The 13976-nt window shown below is 38.9% G+C and overlaps 1 protein-coding gene across 1 annotated transcript; it reads left to right on the top strand.

Annotated features, from left to right (window-relative positions):
* Positions 1-2611: 2611 nt before the first annotated feature.
* LOC103071567 (olfactory receptor 10V1-like) lies at positions 2612-3560 on the top strand (the record flags this gene model as incomplete). Its single annotated transcript, XM_082931010.1, is given in 2 exon segments — positions 2612-3346; positions 3348-3560. Coding segments are annotated over 2 exon segments (948 nt in total), but the record flags the coding sequence as incomplete, so codon positions are not given.
* Positions 3561-13976: the final 10416 nt, after the last annotated feature.

A 13976-nucleotide genomic window follows, 5' to 3' on the forward strand; every position in this document is an offset into this window, starting at 1 on the left:
CTTAACCACTGCGCCACCAGGGAAGCCCCCATTCTTTTTAACCAAACACTTTCCCTCTGCTCCTTATGAGAGAAAGAAGGGAGATTTTTTTTGTTGTTGCATTGGCAAGGGCAGTATTTACTAGATAAACCACAGTCTAAATTATAATTATGCTTCTCTTGTCTGGAAATACTGTAATCAAACATTTTTGGTCTCTGATCTTAGGTGCTCTTTTTCCAATAGACCATCCAGAGTTCTACCTATGGCTGAACTATAACCAATCAAATAACAAAACCACTTAGGAGGTATAAAGTATAGGGGAGGCAGTGTAGTATAAACAAAGATTAAGGACAAAAGCTCTATAGATAAACTTTCAAATCCCAGCTCTCCCATTTCCAACTTATGTGACTTCAAAGCACTTTTTAACTTTTTTTTAATCCTGTATGTCTTCATCTGTAGAATGGGTATGATAATAGTACATGCCTACTAAAGTGGTTTAATGGATGAAGTAAGCTAACCCATTTAAGTACTTTCACTTTGCCTAACACTTAAAATGGAATAAATGATAATTTGTCATAAGACAGAGCCCTCGTCCTCCAGGAATCTAGAATATAACTTGGGACAGAACATACAGATACAGTAAAGACAGTATGTTAGCTTTAAAATCATAACATGATGAGTGACATAGAATTTCAGAGAAAAGAGAGAGAGATTTAAACTGGAGTGGCCTAGAAAGACTTTGCAAAAGAAGAACATAACCTAGAATTTTTAAAGTGGGCAGGATTTGAATCAGACAACAGAGAGACCTCTAGCTAGAAGGAAAATAGAATTATATGAAGCAGAAAGGAGAATGATGGATAAGAAGCCAACGAGTAGACCATATGGTATATAACAGGGATAATTGAGGGCCATAGTGGGATTAGCCTAAAAAAAGTCTGATCCAGGGCTTCCTTGGTGGCACAGTGGTTGAGAGTCCGCCTGCCGATGCAGGGGACACGGGTTCATGCCCCGGTCCGGGAAGATCCCGCATGCCGCGGAGCGGCTGGGCCCGTGAGCCATGGCCGCTGAGCCTGCGCGTCCGGAGCCTGTGCTCTGCAACGGGAGAGCCCACAACAGTGAGAGGTCCGTGTACCGCAAAAAAAAAAAAAAAAAAAAAGTTTGATCCAGGAGAGACTGGAATAATCAGCAGAGGAGTGAGAAAGCTGTCATTTAATACATAGGAAGGTCTTGAAAATTTTTAAGCAGATGAATGATATGATAATGGAGAGCAGGATGTATTATAGAGAGAAAAGAAGGGAAATGGAAGATTAGATGGGAGGTGATCATAAGAATCCAAATGTAAGGCAACAATGGATAGAACTGAAAGGGCAGTGGAAAGGGACCAAAGTAATAGATATGAGAACTTTTTAAAATTTTTATTTTATATTGAAGCATAGTTGATTAACAATGTTGTGTTAGTTTCAGGTGCACAGCAAAGTGATTCAGTTATACATATACATGTATCTATTCTTTTTCAAATTCGTTTCCCATTTAGATTATTACAGAATGTTGAGCAGCGTTCCCTGTGTTATATAGTAGGTCCTTTTTGGTGATCTATTTTAAATATAGCAGTCTGTACATGTCCATCCCAAACTCCTAATTTATCCCTCCTTCCCCACTCTTCCCCCTGGTAACCATAAGTTCATTCTCTAAGTCTGTGAGTCTGTTTCTGTTTTGTAAACAGGTTCATTTGTATTATTATTTTTTTAGATTCCACATATGGATAATATCATATAATGTTTGTTTTTTGATATGAGAAAAATTTGAAGGACACACTATCAGTATTTAGGGACAAATAAATACTGGTATTTATTGGATAAAGGAGAGGAAGCAAAATGAATCAATAAAGTCTCTAGGTTTTGAGCTAAATTACAGAGTTTGTGATGCAATATCACAATGTACCTCTAGCACAATTTTCTTTAAACTACGACACACAGCCATTTATACATTCCTAAAATTTCACATTTCAAGTTTCCCATAATGAATTGATACCCTATTTTATCTATTTTGTTTTTGTTTGTTTGTTTGTTTTTGCGGTACGCGGGCCTCTCACTGTTGTGGCCTCTCCCGTTGCAGAGCACAGGCTCCGGACGCGCAGGCTCAGCGGCCATGGCTCACGGGCCCAGCCGCTCCGCGGCATGTGGGATCTTCCCGGACCGGGGCACGAACCCGTGTCCCCTGCATCGGCTGGTGGACTCTCAACCACTACGCCACCAGGGAAGTCCTATTTTATCTATTTTGTAACTTTGAACTTTAAATTGACTTTATTCATTAATTCATTCAGCAAATACTTCTTGGAAAACTTTCTCTATCAGGTACTATGCTAGGCACTGGAATTAAAGCAAAGATCATCAAAATCCCCATCACTGAGGAGTTCTCAGTCTTCAGTACTTGAGGGTAAAGGTGGCAAATGTACACATTATAATGTTCCATGATCTGCTTTAAAATGAAAGTGTGCACATAATTGCCAAAGGACTTCCATGAATGGAAACGTTGGGAAAGCATCGTATTAAATGAGAGGTACCTAGAGACTGTGTCATCTTTCCTTTTCGTAGGTCCAATGCCGTACCCATGGAAGAAATAAATAAAACTGTTTGATACAATCAAACAACTGTTTGATACAAAAAATAAAACTGCAAAGATACTATTCTTCTTTTGTCCATTCTCAGCTGACCCAAAGGTACAGGTGGTGATTTCTGTGGCCTTCCTGGTGATGTACCTGACCAGCCTCAGTGGAAATGCCATCATTGCAGTTACTGTCCAGATCAACCACTCTCTCCACACCCCCATGTACATTTTCCTGGCTAACTTGGCAGCTCTGGAAATCTTCTGTACATCTTCCAACGCCCCACTGGCCTTGGAAAACCTTTCAATGGGCAAAACTCCTGTTTCTATCACTGGATGTGGCACCCAAATGTTTTTCTTTGTCTTCTTGGGTGGGGTTGATTGTGTCCTGCATGCAGTCATGGCTTATGAGCGGTTTATAGCAATCTGCTACCCTGTACGATATACCCTCATCATGAGCTGGCCCTTGTGTGTGGAGTTGATGGTAGGATCCCTGGTACTGGGGTTCCTGCTGTTGCTACCACTGACTATTTTAATCTTCCATCTCCCATTCTGCAACAACAGCGAAATCTATCACTTCTACTGTGACATGCCTGCCGTCGTGCGCCTGGCTTGTGCAGACACGCACGTTCCCCAAACTGCTCTGTACATCATCAGCTTCATCGTCCTAAGCATCCCCCTCTCAGTAATCTCCATGTCCTACGTCTTCATCGTGGAAGCCATTTTACAGATCCAGTCAGCAGAAGGGCACCACCGAGCCTTCCCCAACCTGCTCCTCTCACATCTTAGTGGCCCTCCTGCAGTATGGCTGCACCAGCTTTATATAATTGTCCCCCAGTTCCAGCTACTCTCCTAAGATGGACCGGGTGGTGTCTGTGGTCTATACTTCTATCACTTCCATTTTAAACCCCTTGATCTATAGTATGAGGAACAAGGAATTGAAAGATGCCCTAAGGAGGGCACTAAGCATGTTCTAGGTAGGATGGTTCTACGACTTATTTAAATCAGGACACTTCCGAGAATGAAATGGGATGCGATTAATAATTATGCTGGGATGATATACATGAGCCAGGACTGTCCTCAACAAACCGAGACATAGTATTCTAGAAGAATAATGAATGCACCGGAGGAAATGAATACTACTAATTGAAATAAAGCTTTATCACATAGGGTAACATGATGTCCTCGGCACGGATGGAGGAGCTTCAGCATTTATTTATTGGACCTCTACTGTGTACTGGGTACTTTATGTGGGTTATCTCACTCAGCCTATAATAAGTATCATTGTCTTCATTTTTAGAAAAGAAAACTAAAGCAGCTAACAAAAGACATATCCAGGATGAGAACACAAGTATTCAGAAATCTAAATACTAAGCTGTCTTCACACAATGACGCCCCCCCTTGTTCTAAGCTCACTCTGCCAGTAATATACGTTACCTCGTGCAAGTTTCTCCATCTCTCTAGGCTTCAGTTTCCTTATTTCTGAAGTGGCAGAGATGTGTTCCTTCCAAGGTCATAACATTATGTTCTAAATATTGGCCCAGAAGACCCTGAATAGGAAAACAAAAAAAAAGAGGCTTTGCAGTTAGCCAAAGGAAGGAGGAATTTTTTTTACATTTCCTGTTTTGTTAACCAAAATGAAAACTTATGATTCTGTTCATAACGTTTAAAGAGCACTCCAGTAATAAAAAGCATAGTAATAATGGAGGAAATATTCTTTAATTTAATAAGTGAAAATATAGGAGAGGAAGATAGTGGGCATCACTGAATTTGGATTCCTTGAGGATCTCTTCTATCTCAGAGAGTGTTCCAGACTCTGCTTCAGCTTCCAAGGAGAGAGGTCATTTACTTGTAAGACACTCCATTCCTCACTGGACAACTCCAGTTATTAAAGTACTGTACCTTATCTTGAGCTAAAGTCTATCTACAAACAACTTCCTCCCACTGATCCTGTTTTTCCGCCCTAAGAGCTCTCTACTACATGACAGCTCTTCACATGTATTAGGACCGATTGTGCATCTTCTATAAGTCTTCAGTCCTCTTTTCTCTAGAGCAAGTACTCCATCAACTTTTCCTCCAGGGTATTACATTTTTTTTAATTTTTGAATTTTATTTTATTTATTATTTTATATAGCAGTTTCTTATTAGTTATCTATTTTATACATATTAGTGTATACATGTCAGTCCCAATCTCCCAATTCATCCCACCACCCCCACCTCTCCCACCACTTCCCCCGCTTGGTGTCCATACGTTTGTTCTCTGCATCTGTGTCTCTATTTCTGCCCTGCGAACCGGTTCATTTGTACCATTTTCTAGGAGATTAAATTTGAACCCTCTCATCATACAAGTCACCTTCTAGATTTTCCCTAGCTCCATATTCTTCTATGAATTTTCAGAAATAAACAAAATACACTGGGAATATTTTGTTCTGGGGAACTGCTACTTTTACCTGTGAACTATATTTCTATTAATTCATCTTGATCCTTTTAGTCTCATAAATATGGTATCAAATATAGTTTTCATATGTCTTTCAATGCTGCCTTATCATAATTTATTTTACTAACATACATGGAGGACTTTTCATTTAACACTGATATATTGTGTTTTTATTAGTTTTGGCCAAGTGACTAAACTGACAAGTCATCTTCAGGATTTATTTTAGTCATCATAATTTTGTGTCATGGTCAAAATTGCAATCATATTTCATTTCCTTTGTCTAAGTCATTAACAAATATCTAAAATAGGACAGGATGAATGCAGCATCAATGGTAGTCCTCCTCTGTGAGAACTGTTGTCCAACTAGATAGACACCTGCTCAGTTAACACCATCTGCGGTACACTGTCACAATTATGATCCCCACCCCCTGTCGACCCCATCATCCTGTATCCATGTTTTTAGGTGACCCCTGTCATCCATGGATATGTGACTTGCTTTGTTGCAGGCAGAGGCTTTACCCTTACCCTTTGGTGCCTGTCCTCTCTTGCTGCCCTGAGACTGACATGTGAAGAAACCAGGCCTAGAATGACACCCTGTAGAACACAAATTGGATGCCAAGTTGAGGCTCCCTAGACCAATTCCAGTCAACCCACCAGATGACTGCAGCCACATTAGTGACCCCAGTAAGACCAGCAGAAGAACTGCCCAGTTGAGCTAGGCCAAAATGCTGACCCACAGAAACCTGGGCACATAAAATGATTGATATTTTAAGCCCTTAAGTTTGGAGTGGTTTCTTTTGCAGCAAAAAAATAACCAATTTGCCATCCAATCTATAATAAACCATCTCTCCAAGAAGGATATCATAGGAAGCATATCAAATCCTTCCATACAATCAAACTACACTGTAGCACTTATATAAACTTAACCATTTAGAAGCCTTATTTTTAAAGTGAGGTGCATTTGTCTTCAGTAACTTCCTATGGGCTCTTAGTCATCACCAGGTTTTTCAAATGCTTATAAGTTATCTGCCCAATCATGCACTTCCAGAATTTCACTAGAGATTGGCATTGAGATAGCTATTTTATTGTTTGGAAACCCACTAGAAAAATAAGTCAGAAAGAGAAAGACAAATATTGTATGTTATCACTTACACATGGAATATAAAAAATAAAACAAACTAGTGAATATATCAAAAAAGAAACAGACTCACAGATATATAGAGAACAAACCAGTGGTTACGAGTGGCGAGAGGGAAGAAGGAGGGGCAAGACAGGAGTCGGGGATTAGGAGGTACAGACCTACTATGCATAAATTAAGTAACAAGGATATATTGTACAGCACAGGGAATACAGCCAATATCTTATAATAACTAGAGTATAATCTATAAAAATTGTGACACAATGCTGTACACCTGAAACTTAAATAATATTGTAAATCAACTATATCTCAATTTTTTTTCAATTAAAGGAAAAAAGAGAAATGAGCGCTCCTTTTGCATCACACATAGTAAAATTGGAATGATACTGAAAAGATTAGCATGGTCCTTGTGCAAGGATCCCATGCAAATGTGTGAAGTGTTCTATATTTTTAAAAACAAAAAAGCAAACTCATAGATACAGAGAACACATGGGTGGTTATCAGAGGTGGGTGGGGCGGGGAGAGAGGAGGCAAAATGGGTGAAGGGAGGGGTCAAAAGCTACAAAATTCCAGTTACAAAAATAAATAAGTCCTAGGGATGTAATGTACAGCATGGTGAGTATAGCTAATAATACTGAATTGTACATTTACAAGGTACTAAGAGAGTAGAACTTAAAAGTTCTCATCATGAGAAAAAGAAATTTGTAACTATGTGTGGTGACAGATATTAACTAGACTTGTTGTGATGATCATTTTGCAATATATACAAATATTGAATCATTATGTCTTATACCTGAAACTAATATGTCGATTATATCTTTATAAAAAATAAAGAAAAATAAAAGAAATGTGCATGATAGCAATGTGGACAGCAGATAACCAGCTAGGCTCTGTGTATGCATGTGTGTGTGTGTGTTAACTATAAATTACAAACTTGAATATTCTCCATGTGTTTGACTTGTATGGGACAATTTTCTGATCTGTATTTTGCCAGTCCAATTAGACAGCTTACCTACCCAGGAGTATGGTACTAGATGGTCTTTGACTTTTGCAGTCGATGTACAACTTGTGGAGGCAACTTGGCCTGTACATAATCTGTTCCAACCACCATCTGGTGAGTGTTCACAAATTTCAGAACCTAAAAGGATTTAGACTTCCTAGACTCCCTAACAACTTAGGATGTTATTTAATTTCCACCACTCAGATGCAATCCCTCAAGACATGAATCAAAAGTGAGTAATCTGGGGGGCTGGGGCTTCCCCGGTGGCGCAGTGGTTGAGAGTCCGCCTGCTGATGCAGGGGATGCGGGTTTGTGCCCCGGTCCGGGAGGATCCCACGTGCCGCAGAGCGGCTGGGCCCGTGAGCCATGGCCGCTGAGCCTGCGCCTCCGGAGCCTGTGCTCTGCGGCGGGAGAGGCCACAACAGGGAGAGGCCCGCATACCACCCAAAAAAAAAAAAAAAAAAAAAAAGTGAGTAACCTGGAGAAAGAAGTGCCCTGAGCATGAGGCTTCCATTTTTGCTGCTGGGAGTCTAGCAGATGAGATGTGGCTCTGGAGCCAAAAATTCCATCAATGGGGACTTCTTGATTACCCAGACTCTTTCAGATAAATGTCATGTTTCCTCTGGGTGTCCAGTTCTGTGCTATAAAGTCTTTCCTAGAGTCCCAGCCTAGAGCCTCCTTCTCCATCCCTTTCAATGATTCGGTAAGCACACATCTCACTACATCCAATCTTTTCTGTTTAAAATACAGAGGATTGTTAAAACCTAAACAATATACCTCCACACTAATAAGATATCTTGTAAAGATATGTATTTTTTATTGAGCTATTTAGCCCAGCAACATGTCATCTAAAAAGGCTTTCATGACCATGCTTCCCATGCCAGAACAAGTGACCACACTCTCCCCCATGCTCCCTCTGTACCTTGAGTATAACTCCATCACAGCATCTGTAACATTGTAGTGCTCACGTACACTCTGACCTCTTTGGAGAAAGTAACTATTTCTGTTAGCTTGGTGTCTAGAGATTTCAAAAACATCAAATTAAGCCATTAATCATTAATTCACAGTCATTCTTTCAGGGCAAGCTCACCTCCACCGTAAAGCCTTTGTCCTCAACTATGATAACATCACTTTCAAGGGACAGTCTCACATTGGACTTCATTATTAGGGAAACATTCCTGGCCCGTGTGTTTTATCTCCCAAGTCAGATGCTGACCTCATTGATTCCAGAGACCCTGCCTAATATATCTTCAAATATCTCATAAATTTGCCACAATGAATGGGTGACACTCAAAAAAAAATCATCTGGAGAAGTACAGGTTAAATAACCTAACAGAAGAAACTGAACACACCAATCAAAGCACAGAAATACTCCAAAGACTAACACAGATTATATAAAATACTGTCTTTCTTAGTTATCCACCACTGCTCTTTATTAAACATGTAAGAAGATGCACTATGCTCAGGGTCTAATATCCAACTCTTCTTTTGTGACTGTCTTTCAAGATTCCCAGCCTCTTTGTCATCCTTGCTTTCAGTGATCCCAGGATGGGGAAAGCCCCGAGCTGTGCGCAGAAAGAGACTTTCTTTATCCTTAGTAGCTAGGTGCTTGTGGTTCAGTGACAACCTTTCGATAGAGAAAGGCTGAGTCTCCTAGAAGTAACTTCCTAACAATGTACATTACCAACCTATTTACACATCTTCCAAGATGAAACTCCAGGCAATATCATGTTATTCACACTTCACGGGATGCTTGGGGATATTATTGTTTTTATTATTGAAAGAATGGAACTAGGGAAGGAAGGAAGGAAGTAATGAAGGAAGTGGGGGAGGGAGGAAGAAAAGAAAGAGAGAAAGAAAGGTGGGAGAGAGGGAGGGAGGGAAGATGAAATAGAGCCCAGGTCAAAGGCACTTTCTCTACTACCTCTCTTTAGAGAAAGCATAAAGTATATTCTATTTATAATGTAATGTAATGAGTTAGTTCTGCTCCAGTTGCAGTGATCCTCTGAGTCTTGGTTACAACAATCAATAATTCCTTCCTTCATTCATTCAGTGGGTATTTACTGAGTATCTATTATGTGTGGCAACATGGAACATACTGGGAATGCAGCAGTGAATGAACAGAGAAGCTCTTTGCTCTATGGAGTTTACAGTCTAATGGGAGAGACATAGAGTAAACAAAGTAGATAATTACATTTCAAGATGGAATCTCTATAAAGGGTTGCTCAGTTGAATTAAGGTGAAGGATTATATAAGATGCTATTAAAAGGAGTTGGGTTTTTGAGCACAAGCCACCTGTTCTCCTTGCTTGGACCTGCAATAAACCTTTCTCTGCTCAAAAAAACAAAGAAAAAGAAAAGATGCTATTAAGAAACAGGCCTATATGTGATGGTTCATTGTGAGTTCTGGGAGGAAGCAGTGGCTCTAAATTTTAACCAGGATCCCCTGGTATATAGAGAAGTAAGGAAATGAAAGATGCAATGACAACAGTCTTTGCCTACTGTACATTTTTGTGTCAATTTGCTAATAAATTAAATTCTGGTGTTAAAACAACAGAAAAGATAATTATAGACCATGATAATTGCCATAAAGGCAATCAACATGGTAACACAATAGGAAATAAATGACTGAGGAATATCTATTTTAGATAAGAATGAGTATGTACACACTGTACTCAGTTTCCCCTATTGTTAACATGACTAAAGTACATTTGTCATATCTAATTAACCAATATTGACACATTCTTATGAACTAAAGTTCTTACTTTATTCAGATTACTTTATTTTTAATATTTTTAATATCCTTTTTCCGTTCAAGGATCCCATCCAGGATACCACATGACAGCTGTCATGTCTCTTTAGGTTCTTCTTGGCTGTGAGTTTCTTAGACTTTCCTTGTTTTTAATAACCTTGACAGTTTTGAGAAGTTCTGGTCAGGTATTTTGTAGAGTGTCCTTCAAACTGAATTTGTCTGACAGTTAGACAAGGGGTTATGAGTTTTGGGTAGAAAGACATAGAGGTAAAGCACCATTCTCATCACATCATGTCAAGGGAACATACTGAAAACATGATTTCGCTATTGACGTTGACTTTGATCACCTGACAGAGGTAGTGTTTGTCAGGTTCTCTAGTGTAAACATACCCTTTTTTCTCCCTTTCCAAGTTGTATTTTTTGGAAGGAAGTCACCACTTAACTTCACACTTAAGGAATAGGGAGTTATTCTCCCCCAAATTGAGAGGGAAGTATCTACTACTTGGAATTCTACTGTATGGGAGATTTGTCTATTCTCCCCCTTTAATTTTATTCAATTATGTATTTGTATCAGGAAAATAATTGGAGAAGCACACTCCAGAGAGAGAGATTGACATTTGGACTGCCATGAGGAACTAATAGAATTGCTTATTTTACCATTAGGGGAAAAAATATATTTATTTTCCCAAGGTCTCAAGATTACAAGGAATGAAATAATCATGAATATTTATTCCTTTAGGTCATAATCCATGTACTGCTTTATATTTTTACACTGTGAATATTTTTATTTATTACAGGTGAGAATAGGGGGAAGATAAAAGAAAGGAAGGAATGGAGAAATGGGGAAATGGTAGAAAGCAAGAAGAGAGATGAATAATAATGAAGAGACTTCTTGGCTCTGTCTTTTGAGCATACATCCATTTCAGAGAAGAGATGCAGGTCAAAAATTAGACTAAGTGTTCAGGCACTGAGTTCCTCCCTCTCTTCTGATTTCATCCCATATCCAACATCAGATATAGTATGAGATCTTGAGACCTAACTGTGGAAAAAGGCATGCTCCTCTCTTTAAGGATCTTATAGTCCAGAGTGGGTTAACAAAGATGTTAACAAACCACCATGATTTGATGCAACAAAGGCTAAACTGAAACATGCATGAAATACTGTGAGAGGCATAGTGGGGAGTGAATTACAGTCTGGGGTAACCAAGCAAAAAGCCTTCCCAGAAGATGTGGCATTGGAGCACCTGAGGAAGGATGAGCTGGAGTTTTCTAGGAAAATAATTGGAGAAACACACTCCAGAGAGAGAGAGTGACATTTGGACTGCCATGAGGAACTAATAGAATTGCTTATTTTACCATTAGGGGAAAAAGTATATTTATTTTCCCAAGGTCTCAAGATTACAAGGAATGAAATAATCAAGATACTAGGGCTTTGTAAGACATGAGAACGAGGGAAAAGAATATAAGCTGTACAGTCTTATAAATGAGTTGTGTCAGTGCATGAAACAAGAAAATATCTCTGAACTACTGGCCCCAATATTTGAGAACTGGCATACTTTATTTAGACGTGTGCTAAATCTTTGTTTCCAGTTGTTATCAGAGTTCTCTTTGTTAGAGTTAATTTAATACAAATTCAACTTTATTCTTGAGTCGGATAATTATGCCTTAAGGTGACACAGTGCCATCAGAGAATTATTATAACATGCCCACATATATATCCCTAAAGGTTCTAACTCCATTTAATAAGCCTCAGGGTAATGAATCCAGGGAGTGGATAATCACTGAGCTGAAGCCCTGGTCTCCTGACAAATCTCTTGCTCCAATGTCAACCTTCAAAACTCCAGCTTCCATTTCTGGTTCTTGTCCAGGTTTTGAAACTAATTATTTCTTTTATTTACTTTTTTTTTTTTAACACCCATGGCCTTTGATTATTCCCTTTACCAGCTTCATTCATTAAAATGAGTGAAAACAGGCAATGCTATACTTTCAGATGACTCACCCCTGATCATCAAAGTAGAGACTTTGCATGTGTACAGTACTTTTCCATAAGCAAGGTTCTTCCAAGAATATTATCATTTTTATCCTCTTAACAGAATCCCTATGAAATGGACATTATAATACACATTTGTCAAACTGAGAAATGGAGCATCAAGACACTTAAGGGATTAGCCCAAGGTCACCCAGCTAGTAAGAGACAGGAGTAGAATACCAACTTAAATGTTCTGATTAAGTCCAGCTCACAATGAAGGCAGCATACAAGTTCCCAAAATGATGTTTCAGTGTATTGTGTGGTTCTAAATATGAAACTCCATGATCTACTCTGTCATCTACATTATGAAAACTTGGATTCCACATTTTAATTCATCCATTTCCTCTCACCAGAATTGCACAGATTTGCATGAACATCAACCCAGCAGACAGTAAAAAAAATCAACCTAATTACTGTAAGCAAATGCTGGCATTTTGCCATCAGTTGTCTGTCATAGATAGAGGACCCTTTAAGATCATCTAACCCAACCTCCTAATTTTTACAAAAAAAAAAAAAAAAGCGGAAAGGACTCTCAGAATGTTACAAGACTAGTTAATGACAACACCAGACCTAGGACCCAAGCCAACCCGGTCATCAGCCCAGTACCCTTTCCAACTGACCACATGAAACGGAAGAACAAGACAATTTCCCACAGGCTGCTGTCTAAAACATGCTATCATGGTTATCAACCTTCAGATTCTAGCTCAGAAATTGGTCTCAGAAATAATAATAATATTTTACAATTGTATGGCAAGTTTCCATTTACAAAATGTTTTCACGTGCGCTTGATCCTCAAGACCAAAATGTTCCTAGTTTGCTATTATATTATCCTCATTTGGCAAATGGGGAGTACACCTAGGTTCTGTGAGTTTGAGTGATTTGCCCAAGGTCTTCTGATGGCAAGTATACGCTCTTTCTAGTTTTTTATGCTTCCTTTTCAGTTAACTAGTAATAGGAATATTAGGGAAGATTGCATATCCAAATAGGTAAGCTGCCTTACCAGGAATTTAAGTTTATGTCTAAATTTGAATTTGGCATCACTATTTTCATTATAAATATAATCCATAATTATTAAAGAAAGTGTTTAAGGGGATAAAAATTAAAAGTTCTTAAAAATCACATTCATTCCCACTACTAAAGAAAAACTGTTATTAACATTTTGTTAAATTTCCATTTGATCTCTTGTTTAGCATGTTTTTAATGTATCTGTAGTCATACATTATCCTCTTTCACTCAAAGTTATATTCATTTCCTATGTCATTACAGACCTATTGTAGGCATAGTTTTTGATAACTAAGATTCTATCATGTTCTTAAGAAATTATTTGTTCAAGGGATTATGGCTAATGCTTTTTAAAAAAAATTACCTCTCAGAGATAGATCCTAAAGTATGTGCTATCTAGGAGTTAAAATAGCCCAACTAGGGGAGTGAATGGAAATATAGATGAAAGAAGGGAAGCCAGGAGTTGATGACTGCTGAAGCTGAGTGATGAGCATCCAAGGGATTCATTGAACTCTTCTTGCCACTTGGGTATTTTGACATTACCCACAATAAAAAGTTTTTTTTTAAAAGAAAACATCTCACCATGTTGCAGGGAAAAGTAGGGGCATCAGAGGATGGTAATGTCCCAGGTCTCAGGCGAGTACTGGGATGGCCGCCAAGTGTGGATTCTTGGCTTTGCACAGGAAAGAATTCAAGAGTGAGCCATAGTAAAGTGAAAGCAGGTTTATTTAGAGAGATATAGATTCCATAGACAGAATGTGGTCCATCTCAGAATGTGAGAGCGGCCCTGGGAGAAACACACTCCCCAGACAGAGCGTGGGCCATTTCAGAAGGCGAGAGGCCCGGAAATATGGTGTAGTTAGTTTTTATGGGCTAGGTAATTTCATATGCTAATGAGTAGAAGGAGATTATTCCAACTATTTTGGGGAAGGGGTGGAGATTTCCAGGAACTGAGTCACCACCCACTTTTGGAACTGTCATGACGCCTGTGGGTGTGTCATTTAGCATATGCTGATGTATTACAATGAGCATATAAT

Source organism: Lipotes vexillifer, unplaced genomic scaffold (genome assembly GCF_000442215.2).
Source record: "Lipotes vexillifer unplaced genomic scaffold, Lipotes_vexillifer_v1.1 scaffold977, whole genome shotgun sequence".
Classification (NCBI taxonomy): Eukaryota; Metazoa; Chordata; class Mammalia; order Artiodactyla; family Lipotidae; genus Lipotes; species Lipotes vexillifer.